General features: G+C 35.4%; 1 protein-coding gene across 11 annotated transcripts in view; it reads left to right on the forward strand.

Annotated features, from left to right (window-relative positions):
• NEXN (nexilin F-actin binding protein) overlaps window positions 1-19,527 on the forward strand; it is a 44,312-nt gene that overhangs the window by 7,444 nt on the left and 17,341 nt on the right. For 7 of the 11 annotated variants that reach the window (XM_088791213.1, XM_088791215.1, XM_088791219.1 and 4 more), the window contains 4 exons: window positions 14,268-14,346; window positions 15,764-15,955; window positions 16,153-16,231; window positions 16,317-16,465. In XM_088791213.1, coding sequence (XP_088647339.1) covers window positions 14,268-14,346; window positions 15,764-15,955; window positions 16,153-16,231; window positions 16,317-16,465 — 499 coding nt within the window. Of the gene's footprint in view, window positions 1-14,267; window positions 14,347-15,763; window positions 15,956-16,152; window positions 16,232-16,316; window positions 16,466-19,527 lie in introns of those variants that run through there. The other 4 variants (XM_088791217.1, XM_088791216.1, XM_088791222.1 and 1 more) reach the window with 1 other exon arrangement.

The raw sequence follows: 19,527 nt of genomic DNA on the forward strand, positions 1-19,527 counted from the left end.
GCCCACCATCCCATGTGGGAATTGAACCGGCAACCTTGTTGTTAAGAGCGCGAGCTCTAACCAACTGAGCCATCCAGCTGCCCACCAGCAGCATAGCTCAAGTCATTGTCTTCAATCTAGTTGTGGAGGGCGCAGCTCACTGGCCCAGCTGCCCACCAGCAGCATAGCTCAAGTCATTGTCTTCAATCTAGTTGTGGAGGGCGCAGCTCACTGGCCCATGTGGGAATCGAACAGGCAACCCTGTTGTTAGGAGCTTGCGCTCTATCTAACCAACTGAGCCATCCGGCTGCCCCTCTCTCTCATTCTTGATAATAATTCAACTGGCTTGCCTAAGATCCTAGACACTAGGAAAAGTGCAATGGGGCTGAATAGAGTTGCTGCTGCCGCGTTAGGGTGGCCAAGGTCACTGCATCTGCCTGCTCAGACAGCAAAGTCATTTAATACTAGATTAAGAAAAGTCTGTAAGATTCTAGTAATAAAATCCTTTGGCATTCAGGTTACTGAGATAGGAATTAAGTTGTTAAACTAATCTCCGTATAACATTCTAAAATACAGTGAGGGAGTACTCAGTCTAACTACTCCCTTTTTAGAATGAGAACTGACATGGCTTTATAGAATGTGCTTTACTATAATTCAGCAAATCTCAGAATGTGGTCTTAGAACCCCTGGGAGTCCCCAAGACCCTTTAAGGGGCCCATGAAGTCCTTTTTCCAGTTACATATCTGTGTGATGCCATATTTTCTTTATATACTTCAGTCAGAACTACATATCACAGTAGTTTTAATGCAGAAGCAGATATGAGAATGTACCTGTTTTTATTAAGCCAGATATTAAAGAGATGTACAAAAATGTTACCCTTCTCCATTATTCAGTATAGAGACTCCAGATCTTTCCTCTAATGTAGCTTTAAAAAAATATCCTTACATTTTATTTATGTTTGCAACTTAATTTTATTAGTGACTTCATCAAATGAGAGCTTACCAATTTTCTTTGGTTATTTTAATGTCTTCCCCAGAAAGAATAAAAGGCAATAATTATGGGGCTTACTTCTGGGCATAAATTCTGAGGGGATATTAGGATGTATTGCTTAGTGTTTATGATGTGGTGATTGGAGCTAGAATAGGATTTAAAGTATCTATAAAGTACTTGCGCATTATGCTGAAATAGATGTCGCACAAAATACATAAAGCAGACTTTATACTGTTTAAGATCATGGAAAAACGCTGATAATTGTTGAAGTTTGGTGTCATCCGTAATATATGGGTGTTGATTATATTAGTCTCTAATTTTGTATGTCTGAAATTTTTCATAATAAAAAGTTAAATAAAGAAGACAGATTAGACTGATATGTCTGAGACATTTAACAATATAAAAAAAAATTAAAGTTTATGCCAGCTACATCTAGAAGCCTAAGTACATTTGGAGGTCAGAACCTAAAGGAGAAAAAACATGTCCATACTTAAGGTGAATTGGAGAAAGCCACCATCTCTATTTTAATTAGTTTGGAGAAATAACCTTATTGATAAAAAAAGTAGCTTAAGAATCGTCTTGGAGGTGAAAAAAGGTTATTGAATATATTTGTCTACCTGGGAAGGTGAAAAAATGGGAGGAGACAGGGAAAGCAGAGAGGCTGAGGGAACCTGCAGAAGGGCTGACAAGCCTAGAGGAGAATTTTAATTCTGATCCATGATGCACTGCGCAGTTAATACCCACAGACCTGGAGTGTAGCCTAGACCTGAGGAGCACAGAGGGGTAGAGAATGCTGGGGTTGAGCAGACAGCCTAGTGGGCCTGCGTGAAGGCAGAAAGAATGGCAAGCTGGTACCCGCTCATAAGACATTAAAAGAATCGTGGCTAAACGTTACTCTGGTACCTTTAAAACCTCGATTTACTAATCATGTATACTTATAATCATTATTCCAGTAATATTTGTCAGTTAAGAACTTTGAAGAACTGCGTTTAAAACAGCTTCCCTGTAGCAACTGAGGTAACGTTGTCTTCATTACAGTTGGATTCTGGTACCTACTGAAAAGATTTCATAATTCGAAAACGTGTATCGGGGTTCTGAAGGAGAGAACACTGTTAAAGTGAATACTTTGAATTTTATAGCTTCTAATTTTGTAAGTGTATTCATCAAAAAGGTAGTGATACAAATGAATACTAAATATACATGAGCATTTCTGGCAAGCATAATTCTACGAACTTGGAGGAGAGGCTGGGGTCTCTGTGCTAAATGGAGAAGCAAATTCCATGTGAGTTTATAGACTAGTAAGTTAAATGTTTACTAATCTATGTAAAAAGTATGAAAGTGGGAGATGATAAAATGAGTCAAAGATTGAATGACTATTTGGAATTTGAGAGTGTTTCCAAAAGATTAATTTTAAAATCTTCTGTAAATGCCCAATAGAGGACTTAAAAATAGAGTACAGACAGTTTATTAAGGGAAGTTGAGTCAAAGGAATAGGATCTTTTACACTTCTCAGTTTTCATAATTACTACATGAATATTGAAAATCCTTCCATGATGGCTTTTGGGGTTTGCTTTAAATGATAATTTATTATTTAACAGGCATTGGAAAGGAACCAATGCCCTGTAATCTGGGAAGGGAGAATAAAGTCTGCCAGATGTGTAGAGGAAAGCCTGGATAGAAGTACGAAGTGCGAAATGTGGATGAGAATGGAAGTCATTGATCTTAGGCATCTAACTGGAAGGTAGGGGTATGGTGGATGCTTCCTTTCAATTCTGTACCAGGTATGGTTGACGTTAGAGCCCTAGTTGTGTTTGCAGATAGCAAAGCAGACTGGACCACTACAAGTCCTGTTTCAAGGCTTTTTGTTAGGAGATTTAACGTGAGAATAGGGATAGCATCCAGCTATTCAGTGCTGTATTTCTCAGTGCCTACCAGAGTGCTTGGCACTTAGTACATGCTTAATAAACATTTATGTAATGAATGAACTATTTATAGCATATTCCTACATAATGATAGTAATATATTCAGCAGTCCTTAAACATTTATACAGTACTTCACCTTGAAGCTGGCAAGATTTACTTATTCAGTAAACAATTATTACATACGTCTTCTATATGCCAGGGACATGCTAAGTGCCGTGGATACAATGCTGTATAAAGTACCGTCTTTACTCTCAAAGAGCACACATTCTGGTAAAGGAGGTGTCATTATCATACACTGGGAAATGCTACAACCCAGGTAAGCATGGGGGTGCTATGGAAACACAAGAGAGGAACCTAACCCAGTCTTGTAGAGTCAAAGAAGGCTTCCTGGAGAAAAGTGATAATTTAAGAACTAAAGGATGAGGAAGAGTTAGCTAAGGGATTAAGGGAATGGGCAGAACATTAAGCTGAGGGAGCTACCTGTGCAAAGGCTTCAGGTATACTAGGTATTTCAGTACGGGTGGAAGAGTGGGAGCGACATGTAGAGAGAGATGAGGCTAAAGAGGTAATTTAAACTACCGAAGTGCATTAAAACACTGAAGAAAAAGTGTAGAGTGAGAAGAAAAGAGCAAATACTGCAATCTGGGGCAAACACACCTAAGCAGACAGAGACAAAGAAGCCCTCAAAGGAGACAGACAAGGAATGGTCAGAGATAGGAAAGCAAAGGGAGAGAATGGAGCCAAGCAAGGAGGATTTCCCAAATGAAGGAGTGACCGGGGTGGCAGATGTAGCAGTGAAGTTCAGGAGGGAACTATCCATTTTCAGTTGGCAATGTAACGAGAAAATCATATAGAATGCCTAATTTATATATAAGACTGATGTTCATAGAAGTTACCTGGTTTGTCCAAGACCATACATCTAATAAACAACCTAACAGAAACTCTAATCCAAATTTTCTGGCTCTAACTTCAGTGCTTCTAATATCACTGTCTTCTTAATGTCTTTGAAAAATCAATAATTAATGGAGAAATTATTTTTAGGGTATGTTTATAATTTTGAATATTTTGCTACAAAGGTCTTTAAGCAACAAAAGGTATAATAGTTTGGATGGTTTCAAATTATGTTGAATTAACTTTTTGTCAAATTGAAAAATGCACAGGTTTGTAAATTTTTGTATGAGGGTTTATGAAAAGGTACAAGATTGAACCTGTATATGCCATTTGTTCTGAATTTTTTAAATGTTATAGTACCCATTTCACCACATATAATTATGATCATTTACATATTGAGCAGCTATTATTTAGTCTAATGCATGGTCCCTAGTTGGCTGATATAAGTAAGAGAGGGAGGCATTTTAGGCAGAGTTGAAGATGATTGTGGACTTCTAGGAGGAAGGGCATGAGTATTTAGAGCATTGTTGAGTGAATATGGAGATAGGGTAGTAGGAGAGAAAAAGGTGGGGGTTTAAGGAGACTGAAAATTTTCAGCTACAGTTTAGAAAGCATAATGGCTCCATTTTGTGACGAAAGGTCACCGTCTGTGACTCCCTTCCACAGCAACTTCCATGATGGACTGATGATTTAGTGTTGAAATTCACTAAAACGTGTGACATTCGACTAATTTTTGAACATTTCAGAGTCCATGGCATGACTTTGTTGGAATCAGTTAATACTTTTAAAAGCTTCATAAAACCAAAATTCTCACTGTCATTATACAACTAAAAGTGAATTTGGTTACTCTAGGAACCAAATAATGTTAAATAATTATTTGGTTAAATAATTATTAAATAATGTTAAATCATGTTCTGTTAGATAAGAAATTCAGAAATCTTCTGTACTTTTGACAGTTTAACAGAATGAGATATTTCAGTGTTTTCCTTAATCAGGAGAATGACATACATGTAAATACTGTTATTTGACTCCTCACTGTCCTTAATTACAACAATAGGAGTGCGACTGGCATGTCGTTGACTTGGCACTTTAAAGATCAGAGACCAAAACAGTCTCTGACTTTGTCACAAGTGAATGAATTCACTAAAATGAGTTCTAAACCACAACCAGCTGACAGTACCTGAGAATCATTTAAAACCTGACTCTGTGTTTCTGCTTAACTCAAAGTAATTCTAAGAGAATAACTGCTAGCATGAATCAATTTAAAAAGAAATAAAATTGCTTAAATAAAAACTCTGTGCTGCTCACATGGGGCAAAATACTATGTCTGACTTACCCAGCACAATGCTCTACTGCCAGTTGCCAGCTAAAGATTACAAATTCGCTAAATGTGGAGAATACTATCAATCATTCCTTTTTGGCTTCCAACATATTTCTACTGCTCAGAATTGTGGTTCTCAAATAATTGGATTAAAACCTTACGAACTAGTTGATATTCCCCTCCCACCCCCTATCCCCGCCACACACACCTGTTGTACTTTGGCATCAGCATAATACAGTGGGTAAGAACGCCGACTGTAGTCAGACTGCCTGTTTTTATCCCACGCCCACCACTCATTAATTGTGTGGTGCTGGGCAGGTCACTTGACTTAGTTCTAAGTTTCAGTTTTCCCATTTGTAAGAATTTACAGAAGTCTTCAAATCTTATTAGACAAACTCCAAGACATTATTCCTGTACTAATATTTTAAGAAATTTTAAATGATTGGGCTTGGATATTTTTTTTGAGGGTTTGATAATAGTATTTATCTTAGAGGATTATTGTGGGAAGTAAATGAAATAATGCTTGTTAACCAAGCACATTACCTGGCACACAGTAAAGACTCAATAAATGTTAGCTTGAATTATTTTCATCATTAATTTTATTCATATTGTGATCAAAGGATGTGTTAGTGAGATAGTGGGTTTAGAAAAGACAATACAATCAATGACTGGAACAGAGTTCTTTCCTGTGAAGTTACTAAACCAAATGTAGTCAAATTCATACCTTTAACCTGGGTTTAGCCCAGAAAGACAAAAGAGTTAGCAACTGAAATACACTGTTGTTTCTACCAAGCAGAGTCACACTTTTATAAAAATATCTATAAAGGAATCCTATAAATATTTATCTGCTTGATTTTGAAATTATTCTCTCTGACATAAAACTGTTTAAGAGACATGCATTCTATTGGTTTGTAATCTACACCTTAGAAAACAATTCCATTGTACAAAAGCTAATAAACTTTTTTGCTAAAACTTTATCCTCAAAATGCAGAACAGAGCAAACTGTCAGCAAAGGACCATTTGCTTATATTTTAACCAAACAAAATAAGGTTTAGTAATGTTCAAATTTTCACAAACTTTCAAAATGAGAGCTCAGAATACTGAAATGACATTTAAAAACCTATTTTAAGTGGTTTTACTCATAGTAAATTTAAAAATCAATCTTATTTTCTGAGTCTATAAATAAGTCAAGCTATAATTTGAAGATTTTTTTTTTTTTCAATTAGATGAAGAGGTGTGGCTGATTCATTTATCCTTCAGGAATACTCTTGACAGGCTAATTCTTCACTGTCACCAAGCCACACAATTTTCTTTCATTTCACCAGGGGAAAAAAGAAAAAAGTTCTTAAAAAAGAACTTTTTAAAGTTCTGTCTGGCCAATTAATTCAGCTAAAACTATCAATCCCTGTAATCCCATGTGAGATTGCTCAAAGTTTCCTCATACTCTTCAATATCTCTCTTTTAAATTACACAAATAATATGTCAATGTATGCTCACTGGCAGGGAAATGTAGATTTTTACTGAAGAGGGAGAACACGAATCATGAAATTAATGAAAATTATTGATACCTACTAATGTTAGGTATTATTTTAGAGTTTTTCATATATGTTATCTTTTCTAATCCTAGCTAGGAAGCAACAGAGTTGGAATTTGGATTTAGGTTTTATTATCAAATTGTGATTATCAAAATGTGAGGTGAAGGCTTGTATTAGTATGGGGGCAGTGGAAATAGTGAAGTAATATATAAGAACAAATTCAAAAGAAAAATTCACAAATCTTGATAATCTATTAAAATTTAGGAGATATAGAAGAATAAACCAGAAATAGCGTTAAGGTTTGAGACGCTATGAGAATGAAGGGTAGGTTTTGCTGGTTATGTAAGAAGAAATATCTAATAGGTAACTCTAAATATGATATAATGGCTCAGGTAAGAGAACAGGACTAGAGCTATTTGTTATTTTCATCTCAGGCACATAGAATTATATTGCTCACAAACCTTGGTTAATGACACACTCTCACCCATGCATGGTCTGCTTTTATTAGGTAATTGTGGTTAATAATATAATAAGCACCCAAAGACCTATTAAATAACAACAGTTGGGACCTTGTTAATAGTTACATGGAATCATGTCACACCCACCCCCGTCATATTTTCTTGTCTCACAAAGAAAACTTTACCCCAGATGGCTTCACTGGGAAGTTCTTGCACACATTTAAGGAAAAAAATAATACCGATTCTACATGAACTCTTACAAAAAAATTAAATATTTCCCAACTCATTCTGTGAGAGCAGTATTACTCTGTTAACAAAAGCATATATTACAACAAAATAAAACTACAGACCATTGTAAACATGGATGCAAAACTTTTTAACAAAATTTTATCAAGCTGCATATATCATTATGTTAAAGGGATAATGCATCCTGACCCAATGAAGTTTATCCTAGGAATGTAAAGTTGATTTAACATTTGAAAATAATGTAATGCACCATAATAAAAATAAAAACCATACGATTACCTTAATAGACACAGAAAAAGCATTAGACTAAATTCAACATCCATTCTTGAAATTATTCTAGCACCATGGGAATAGAAAGAAACTTAATCTGATGTAGGGCATCTAAGAAAAATCTATAGCCAAAATCATACTTAACAATGGAAGACTGAACATTTTCTCCCTAAGATCAGGAACAAGGCAAAGAAGTCTGCTCTCACTACTTCTATTTAACATTGTACTGGAAGTTCTAGTGAGTACAGTCAGGCCATAAAGAGCAATAAAAGACATCCATATTGGAAAGGAAAAAGAACTGTGTCACAGATGATATAATTGTCTCTGTAGAAACTCTTATGGAATCTAAGGAAAAAAACAACCCAATGGAACTAATAAGTTACTTTAGCAGGGTAGCAGGATATAAGATCAGAATACAAAAATAAATTATAATTATATATACTAGCAACACAATTATCAATTGAAATCTAAAAACAACACCATTTACAATAGCATCAACAAATATGAAATTATTTAGGGATAAACCTCACAGAAGATATGGAAGACCTGCACACTGAAAACTACAAAACGTTTCTGAATCAAAATTATAGATGTAAATAAATGGGGAGATACACTGTATTCATGGATCAGAAGACTTAATATTATTAATATGTCAGTTCTCCCCAAATCCATCTACAGATTCAATGCAATCCCAATCAAAATCTCAGCAGGCATTTTTACAGAAATTGACAATCTAATTCTAAAACGTATATGTGAATGCAAATGATAGCCAAAACAACTTTGAAAAAGAACAAAGTCCAGGATTCCGGTCAAGATGGCACAATAGATAAACGCTGTGCTTACCTACTCTCACGACCACCAAAATGACAACTAAATTACAGAATAACCATCAGTGGGACTCACCTGAAGTTTTGCGGAACTGAAGCCGTACAACCAAGGACATACAGAAGAAGCCACCTCTAGACGGGTAAGAGGGGCAGAGACACGGAACAGGCTGGTCCCACACCTGCGTATGACCATCAAGGATATCTCAGCTGCAGAGGTCCTCCCAAGAGAAGCGAGGGGTCCCAGTGCCACACCCGGGTCCCCAGCCCAGAATTCCAGTGCCCAGGAGAGAAGTCCCCATAATTTCTGGTTGTGAAAACCAGTGGAGAATCAGGGCTGAGTGAGATGGCGGGTGGCTGGAGTCCCAGGTGATTCTCTTAAAGGGACTGCACATGGACTTACTTGCTGATGGACTTGCACTGAGCTCCAGCACTGGGGCAGCAGCTCAAGAGGCGACAAGGACATATGGGGAGGAACTGAGTTGTTTCGTCTCAGGATGAGGACTGGGCAGAGGAACTGGGGAAGCCATTTTTATTTTGTTGAGCCCTTCCCCTCCCTGCGTGCAGACGCAGGCAGACGTCATATCTGAGTCTGCATCTACCTGGCTAATACTCTTGGCTCCACCCTGGTGATTCTGAGACCACGCCTCACCCAACTTTCAGGCACACCCAAGCTGCTTCCTGTGGCTTTTTCATGCAAACCACCTGCCTTGGTTCATGCTACAGAATTTCCTGAAGTCTCTCAAAGGTTCACAAAACCCAAACAAGCAGCATCTGGCTTTGGCATGTCCCATACCTCTGGCTGAGCAATCCTAAGCCCCGCACTAGTGGCAGCCAGCCTGAGTTTGCAGTTTGGCCTCGACTCCCAAGGGACCTGTAAGCGTAGCACAGGTGGCGGCCATCTGCAGATTGCTTTGTGGCTCATGCCAGGTGGCTCTGGGGCGGGCATAGACTGGGCTGAAGTTGGCCTGCAGCAGGTCCCCTGCCACGTGGCCATGAGGCTGGCACGGCCAGAGGCCAGCTGTGAATTGAGCTGGAGCATCACCCAGCCACCTCCAAGGATGGCACACCCAAAGGGCACACTTGTCAGGCACCAGAGTCCTGCTAACGTGAATCCTGTCCATAGGGTCAGCCCCTCCACAACAGCTCCTTCACTATAATCACAACCAGTCCTCACAACTAATCAGCCTGAGGCTCAATCCCTCCAATGGATTAGCAAACAGCAACCAAGGCTCAACTATAACAGGAGGACACACACAACTCACCAAAAGGGACACACTTGGAGCGCCCAGCTCTAGTGGCCAGGGTGACTGGGCCACTGGGACCCGCAGTACACCTACTATCTAATGCTACTCTACTAAGACTGGGAGGCATAGCAGCCCTACCTAATATATAGAAACAAACACAGGGAGGCAGCCACAATGGGGAGACAAAAACCATGTCCCTAATAAAAGAACAGAACAAAGCTCCAGAAAAAGAACTAAACAAAATGGAAACAAGCAACCTAGCAGTGCAGAGTTCAAAACACTGGTTATAAGGATGCTCAATGATTTCAGGAAGAACTTCAGCAAAGAGATAGGAAACATAAAAATGGAGATAGGAAACATAAAAAAGAACCAGTCAGAAATAAAGAATACAATAACTGAAAGAAGAGTATATTATGGGGAATCAACAAGAGATTAGATTAAGCAGAGGACTGAATCAGCAATTTAAAAGATAAGGTAGCAGAACACACCCAAACAGAATAGCAAAAAGAAAAAAGAATCCAAAAAAATGAGGACAGTTTAAGGAGCCTCTGGGACAATATCAAGTGTACCAACATTCACATCACAGGGGTACAGGAAGGAGAAGAGAGAGAGCAAGGAATTGAAAACCTACTTGAAAAAATAATGATGGAAAATTTCCCTAACCTGGTGAAGAAAATGGATATTCAAGCCCAGAAAGAGCATAGAGTCCCAAACAAGATGAACCCAAACCAAGACACATTATAATTAAAATGCCAAAGGTTAAAAACAAAGAACCTTAAAATCAGCAAGAGAAAAGCAGTTAGTTACCTACAACAGAGCTCCCTTAAGACTGTTTGATTCTCAACAGAAACTTTGCAGGCCAGAAGGGATTGGCAGGAAATATTCAAAGTGATGAAAAGCAAGGACATACAACCAAGATTACCCAGTGAAGCTATCATTTAGAATTGAAGGACAGATAAAGAGCTTCCCAGACAAGTAAAAGCTAAAGGAGTTCATTACCACCAAACCAGTATTACAAGGAATCTTAGAAGGATGTCTTTAAGACCAAAAAAAAAAAAAAAAAAAAAGAATAATAAAATGGAAATACATATCTATGAACAATTACTTTAAATGTAAATGCATTAAATGTTCCAATTAAAAGACATAGGGTGGCTGAATGGATAAGAATAAAGATCCATACACATACTGCCTACAAGAGACTCACACAGACTGAAAGTAAAGATGGAAAAAGTTAATGAAAATGGAAACAAACAACAACAAAATTTGGGGTAGCAATACTTATAGCAGAAAAAATAGACTTCACAATAAAGGCTATAACAAGAGACAAAGAAGGATCCAATAATCCCACTTCTGGGTATTTATCCAAAGAAACCCAAAATGCTACTTTGAGGGTACATGTTCGTCCAGACGTTCAGTGTAACATTATTTACAGTAGCCAAGATATGAAGGTAAACAGGGTATCCCTGAATGGATGAATGTATAAAGAAGAGGAGAGGTGGTACATATATACAATGGAATATTACTCAGCCATTAAAGAATGACATCTTGCCATCTGTGACAACATGGATGGACCAAGAGGGTATTGTGCTGAATGTAGTAAGTTAGACAATGAAAGACAAATGTCATATTTCACTTCTAAGTGGAATCTAAAGAACAAAATAAATAAATGAAACAAATAGATACAGAGAACATTTTGATGGTTGCCAGATAGGAGGGGGGTTGAGGGGAGGTGAAAAAGGAATTAAGAAGTACAAATTGGTGGTTACAATTTGTAACAAATTAGTACAAATGAATACAAGAAGTACAAATTAGTAGTCATGATGATGTAAAGTGTAGGGAATATAATCAATATATTGTAATAACTGTGTATAGTGCCAGGTGGGAACTAGACTTGTTAGGGGGATCACTTCTTAAATTATATAAATATCTAGCCACTATGCTGTACACCTGATATAATATATAGCATAGATAATATAGTCAATAATATTGTGATAGTGTGGTACAGTGTCAGATGGTAGCTGGACTTACCATGGTGATCACTTCTTTAGGTATATAAATGATGAATAACTATGGTGTACACCAGAAAGTAATACAGTGTTGTATATTAGTTATATTTTAATAAAATTTTAAGAAAATAATATTTAAAAAGAGAAGAAAGTGAAGTTACACTACTTTTTCAAAGCTTGTTATGAAGTACACTACTGAAGACTATAAGGTACACTAATCAAAGCATAGTGATGATAAAAAAAAAAGAAACTCTGGTATTGGCATCGAGGAAACAAATACATTGATGGAACAGAATGGAGAGTCCGGAAATAGACCCACACATGTATGGTTAATTTATTTTGACAAAGGTGCAAAAGCATTTCAGTGGAGAAAGAATACTTTTTTTCAGTAAATAGTCCTGGAAAAAATTGTTATCCATATCAGTAAAAAAAAATAAAAATGAACTGGCATCATATACAAAAATTAACGCAAAATAGATCAAAAGCCTAAATGCAAAAACCTAAAACTATACAACTTCTAGAAGAAAATTAGCATAAGTTCTTTGCGATTGTAGGTTAGGCAAGTACAACAGAAAAAGGATAAACCATGAAAGTAAATATTGATAAAATTGACTTTATCAAAATGAAGAATTTATGCTCTTCAAAAGACACTGTTAAGAAAATGAAAAAACAAGCCAAAAACTGGGAGAGAAATGTTTGCAAATCATGTATCTGATATAGCTTGTATCCAGAATATATAAAGTATTCTCAAAACTTAAAATGGAAAAATAAACAACCCAATGATAAAATGGGCAAAAGGTTTGAATAGATACTTCCACTAAAGAATTTTTACAGATAGAAATGATACATGTGAAAAGATGTTCAATACAAAGTAATTGCGGTTTTTGCAATTATTTTTAACCTTTTAAACCGCAATTACTTTTGCACCAACCTAATAATTATCAGGGAAATGTAAATTAAAAGCATAATGTGATGTCACTACACAGCTTTATAATGTCTCGTAAATCAAGAAGAACATACCAAATGTTGGTGAGGATGCAGAGAAAGTATAACTCTCATACACTATTAGTGGGAAGGTAAAATGGTACAACCACTTAGAAAACAGTGTGGCAGTTTCTTACAAAGTTAAACATACATCTACCATAAGCCCTAGCCATTACACTTTATATACCCATGAGAAATGAAAGAGCATATGTACACAGAAATACTTGTACATAAATATTCATAACAGCTTTATTTGTAATAGTGTCTGGAAACAGTCAACAGATGGATGGTTAACAAACTGTGGTACAGTCATACAATGAAATAATATTCAGTAATGGAAAGGAATGAACTATTGATATATGCAACAACATGGATGACTCTCGAAATACTTATGCTGGGTGAAAGAAGCCAGACAATTGAGTACATACTATATGATTCCTTTTATAGAAAATTTAAACAAATCTACAGTGACAGCGTATTTGCCTGGGGGTGGGGTTGGGAGATGCAAGAAGAGGAGGGAGACAAGGGGCCTCAGAAATTTTCGGGGGGTAATGTATATAGTTATTCTCTTGGTGGTGATGGAGTCATGGGTACATGCATAAGTCAGAATTTATAAAACTGTTCACTTTAAAAAACTGTAGTTTATTCTGTGTCAACTGTACCTTAGTAAAGCTGTTTTTAAAAATATATATATGTATTTTTTAAGCCATAGATAAAATAAAACTCTAAAATGTATTCAATTACTCCAGAAGTAGGCAGGAAAAAAAGTAATGAACAAAAGCAAGGGGGGGAAATAGGAGACAAATATTAACATGGTAGACTTAAGTCCATTCATATGCATAATTACATTTAATGTTAATAGGCCAAACACTGCAATTAAAAGATATTATCAGAATTGATTTTTTTTAAGGCAAGGTCCAATTATATGCTGTGTCCAAGGGATGTATTACACATGAGAAGACGTAGTTGAAAATTAACGGCTAGAAAAGTATATACCATGCAAACTAAACTTAAGAAAGTTGGTGTGGTTATTTTGATATCAGATAAGTTCAAGACAATGAGATAAGAAGAGGGAAATTTCATACTGATGAAAGGGTCAATTCAAAGGGACGATATTACAATCATAATGTATATGCACTTAAACGAGTTTGAAATTACATGAAAGACAAATGACAGAATTAAAAGAAGAAATGGACAATTCCACATAATTGAAGACTGATAGAACTAGGCAAAACAAAAATAGTAAAGAGAAATCTAAATAATACTATCAACCACCTAGAGCTGGTTGATATTTATAGAATACTATACCCAATAACTGCGGAATACGAATTCTTTTCAAGTGTACTTGATATATTCACCAAGCTATTTTGGGCCATAAACTTACAAGAATCGTTTAACACCATGCACCTTGTTCCTTCTGGACTCTAAATCTTGGGAAAAGGAAATGAGGGTTATCACAATTTATTACTTGCCTGGATTATGTCAGTATTTCTTAAGAAGCAATTAACATGCTATTTCTGTTTACAAAAATGCTTAGCATATTTTAAAATTTAAGTTATTAAAATTTTTATTCAACACTAATATATTTTTTCAGGTGTGAAAATATACAAGACTTCGTAATCACCCCAAGACCACATAGAGGGAACATGAATGATATTTCCCAAAAGGCTGAGGTAAGTCTCAAAAGTTAAAAAAACAACAACTGGGGAAACATAAGGTTGACTGTAGAACTGCTAAAAGGGCAATTGTTTGGTGGAAAGGTTATATACGGAAGTTCCTAATACCGGAATATCAAGATGTAAAACCTCAGAAGAGGTAAAATTCATAGGCTGGTCTTGGGCCCAGTATTTTGACTGGGATTCCGAAGGGAAACACGGTTATTAAATTTGTGAATGATAGTGAAGTGGATGTGCTGGCTAGCATCTGAGTAGAATTTTAGTATCTTGATAACTTTAGAAGTTATTTTTTCAGTATTAAAAAAACAGATTTGATGTATACTCTTACGAGAAAGCTGTAATTCACTCTCAGGTGAGGTTCCTTCTTAGCACTTCTTTCAGCAGCTACAAAAAAAACTTCTTAGCCATTTTCTGGTTCTTGGCTGCAGTTACTGAGAGTTGTACTAGTAGAAAATCTCACTCTAAGCTATGCTGACACCCTAAAATTATAAATTTTAAAAAACCTTAAATGGCCAATGACACCATAAGTACATAATAAAATAGAGGCTGTGTATGCCACAGATTACTCAAGCAATTTGTCATTAACATTAGGAGGAAGGATTTAGTGTTCTGAGACACATTTTATTTACTGGAACTTCTTTTAGAGATCAGCTTAATTTTCAAAAACTTTGAAAATAATTTGCTTTCCTGGTTTTAGAGAGGAGGAGAATCTTTTCTCCAGTCTTTTATCAGATTCCTCCTTTGGGAAGCTCTTTTGCCATTTGGGAATTTCTCTCTTAGAGCTCACCCTAGTTGGAATGATACAGACTTCTTATACATTTTTAATGTTGGTTTAAAGGAGTTCTAGATGGGCAGTGCAACAGGAACAGTATTAATCACAAAGACCCCGGCACACCTCAGCCACAAACGAGAAATAAAGGACTGGCCTTCAGTTTGCTCATATTAGATAAGGAAACAAGCAAGAATGTTAATATGCGAAGTAGGCTTCAAACTTTAAAACCTGAACTTCTGCTTTACTTTCAACTTCATTTAATTTATTGAAATTAGCCTTGATATCTTTCAAGCAAGTGATAGAGTAGCATGATAAAATACCGGTTGTTTTAAATTAGAATCCAGTATTCAATTTTTATATTTTACTAGCCTTCAGTGTCAGTGGAATGCACTTACAAAATGTGACTTCTCTTCTATATATTTATAAAATTTTTACTTTCATATTTTCTGTAATTTCCTTTTTGTATTTAAACTTCAGAAACTATCTAATGAGATTCCAATGGTTCAAATAAAGGTTTCAAACTCATTTCTATTTTCTGTTTCAATAACTAGTTCTTATATTGCTTATTCTGATCTATCTTTACCTAATTTCTTCCTATCTTTTTTTTTTTAACTTTCTTCTCTTTATTTTCTTCTAACGAAGATTCTGCTTTCTTCGTCTAAACCTGTCCCAAAATCCTATGTGCCAAAACTTGGCAAAGGTGATGTAAAGGATAAGTTTGAAGCCATGCAGAGAGCCAGGGAAGAAAGAAATCAAAGGAGATCTAGAGACGAAAAGCAAAGAAGAAAAGAACAATATATTAGAGAGAGAGAATGGAACAGGAGAAAGCAGGAGGTTATTTCATTTTATTTCATTCTTGTGCAAATATTCGTTTTCATCTTTTAAATGTACATTGCATAAGTCATATTAACCACATTTCATATTAACTATAATTGAAATAATTTTCTGTATTTATAAGCTAATTTCAAACTCTGCATATAATATTAGTCTAAATTTGTGACATGCTCATATTCATTTATTTAACCATCTAGATTAAAGAAATGCTTGCTTCTGATGATGAGGAAGAGGTATCTTCTAAAGTAGAAAAGGCTTATGTTCCAAAGCTAACAGGTAAGAGATTTGAAGGGTAAATTGTAAATGAAATTGCAAAACTGGAAACATAGAAAAATATCAAGCATGTTTCATATATTCTTAGGAACTGTTAAAGGTAAATTTGCTGAAATGGAGAAACAAAGACAAGAGGAACAAAGGAAGAGAACAGAGGAGGAACGAAAACGCAGAATTGAGCAGGATATGTTAGAAAAGAGGAAGATACAACGTGAATTAGCAAAAAGGGCTGAGCAGGTACACTCTAAATGTTAAGTTGGTATTTGCTTCAGAAACTAATTATATAGAGTAAAACTAATCATTATGTTATTAAATATTAAAATATTTTAATGTAACATGAACCTATTAAGTAGCAGTTCACTTGAAAAGATCTTAAGCACAAATATTTAATATCAAATGTCTAGAAGAATACGGTAGACTGTGCCTATTTTAAGGTTGAATACTGAGATAACTTTTGTTATATACCATCTTATCATTCTGTCCATAGTCCTTACACTGTCCACATTCTTTATTTTTCTTGACATGTTAGAAGATTTTATGAAGAAGTAAGGCAATTTCACACACCCACAAGCACCTAACACAATGCTGGTCTTTTAATAGAAATCAATAAACACTTGTCGGTTATTATCAAACACTAAGGCATATTTAGCATAGCTTCCTACTCAAGTATTTGAAACCAATTAAATCACACTTTATTTAATAATGGTATTATTAGCTAGCTTTACTTGTTTTTTTTGTTGTTGTTGTTGTTTTTGTTTTTTTAAGTTGGGGATGGAAATAGCAGAGAGAGCAAATGTGTGACAGCCATTTCCTTTGTATAACTGATGCCCATAGCCACAGAGGACAACTTAGAATTAAAGTAGTACTATTGTGATTTTATATAGTCTGTTAATGAACTTCAAATCCCATATATTTTAGTTCAGAGCATGAGAATTAAGAGGCTGGTAAGTTCAAAATGCTCAAGAATCTGATCTAATTTCCAGAAAAAGCTAATCTCTCAAAATGATTAGTGATTATAATGACATAAACTTGAAGTTCTAATAGTCATATTTTAAATAAAGAGCTAATCAGTTCAAAAAATTTCTTTAATATATTGATATTTGTTTTACATTATAAATTATCTAGTCATAGAATCGAAAAGATGACAGAAGACAGTTTTATTTTTTATGTACTTCAACCTGATCTACCTTGGAAGATCAAGAGATGATAAAGTTTTGAGCTTTATGAGATAACAGTAGTCATTATCTCCTAGAGTTATAATTAAGATTACATGAGCTAATAAATGCAAAGCACTTAGAACAGTGCTTGGTACAAAGTACCGTGTTTCCCCGAAAATAAGACCTAGCCAGACCATCAGCTCTAATGTGTCTTTTGGAGCAAAAATTAATATAAGACCCAGTCTTATTTTACTATAATATAAGACCGGGTCTTACGTAACATAATATAATATAAGACCGGGTCTTACCTAACATAATATAATATAAGACCGGGTCTTATATTAATTTTTGCTCCAAAAGACGCATTAGAGCTGATGGTCCGGCTAGGTCTTATTTTCAGGGAAACATGGTAAGTGGGCTATACTTACTTAATGTTTCATCTAAATAATAATACATATAGATAAAATTGTCATGAAACCATTTTAGTTTCCCCTCCTTTGCTCTTCAGTGTTTTAACAAATATCCTAACATAGTTTTCACAGTATATTGTCTCTTTTAACATCATTTTAATTGTGAGATTGTACTTGGCTTTTTTATCCTATTCTTTAAGTGCCTTAAATCTATTTGCTATGCTCCTTTCAGCTTCCACTACCTTTTGAAACAGAAAAGTGACAAAGGCGGCAAAGCATATGCCATCCTTGCATGTCAAAGAAATTTATTTACCCAGATTTTGCAAATAACACTTTTATGGCACAAACAGCCACTTTTATGGTGGCAAATAATGGCATATACCAGATGAATTATAGAAAATAATTGCTACATTTCCTGTATTTTATGACTTTGTACCTCTTTACCTGAGGAAAGGATGGTATCTACTTTACCACTGCGACCTCCAGTCATCAAAGATTAGTATATATTTTGCAATGAAATTTCACAAGGGAATACAATTACAATAAATGAGATTTATAAATTATATATTATACAGATAAAATTATAACTATAATTCTACTCTGATATAAATCATAAAATGAGATAATAAAATTATAATAAAATATATAATTAAAATACATGGTGTTTGGCAGCAAGTAGTGCGTGTACACATAGGCTTAGTCTGCTTGTCTTCTGCCCTTTTTCAAAAAGCACTGATTACTCACCAGACTTTTTAAGACCCATTACAACCCCAAGAACTGAATATGTAGGTAGTGGTTTCTCCAAGGAGAACTACGTGTGTGTTGAAGAGTTGAGTTTTAATATGATGAAGACATAGAATTCTCAGAGAGAGATGAAAACAAAATATAATCATGAAAAAGAACCACTTTAGTAACCCTAGATACTACATGGCAGGATGCCGTAGAATTCTTATTAATAAAATTTTGGGCCTATTAAATTATTTAAGACTATATAGGTAGAACAAAATGGACTATTAATAGTAATTTCATCTTGCAAATATAGAAAGTCTTTTAAAACCTATTTAAGTACGTTTTCTGCTCAAATCTAATAAAATTTAATCTATCTTTGAATATAAGAAATAAAGTATGACATAGATCGTCAAGAAGAGTCTTAATGTTTGTTTGAAAATCCACTTGAACAAGTCCATATTCAAGAATGTTATAGAACAGATTCCTGAGTCAGGAGGGTGGCTGAGTGACCTCCAAGTAAGTTCCTCCAAGATAAGATTCTAAGATCTTATGATGGATTAAAAATGGGTACACTTCATATAGTATTGATGTTAGAATCAAAGACCAATAAAATTGAGGGGAGAATCTTAATTTGATATAATCTGGTTATCTTTGAGGATACCCTGATGGGCCAGGTTAAGATCTATTAACTTTGGAACTAAGAGAAGTTATTGGTGGGAGACAGGGTGTTGAAAAGAAATAGTTGGGAAGCAGCTCTTCAGTGGTAGTTCTGAAAGCCAACACTGTAATTAATAACTAAACTGAGTATCTCAGTTCTCTGTGAGTACACTAACACCAAGATCATATACGTAAATTCATCCTTTTCCTTGTTTGTTGAAACCCAGCGCGGTGTGGGGGGGGGACAGGGGGATCCATTTTTTGTTGTTTTGGTAATGGCTTGGAAGGAAGGAAAAAAAAAAAAGAACCAAATAAAGAAAAACCCCTCAAAGCCTCCAACTATAGC

The sequence above is a fragment of the Rhinolophus sinicus genome, chromosome 14, assembly GCF_057876585.1.
Source record: "Rhinolophus sinicus isolate RSI-liver-muscle chromosome 14, RSI-T2T, whole genome shotgun sequence".
NCBI classification, from domain to species: Eukaryota; Metazoa; Chordata; class Mammalia; order Chiroptera; family Rhinolophidae; genus Rhinolophus; species Rhinolophus sinicus.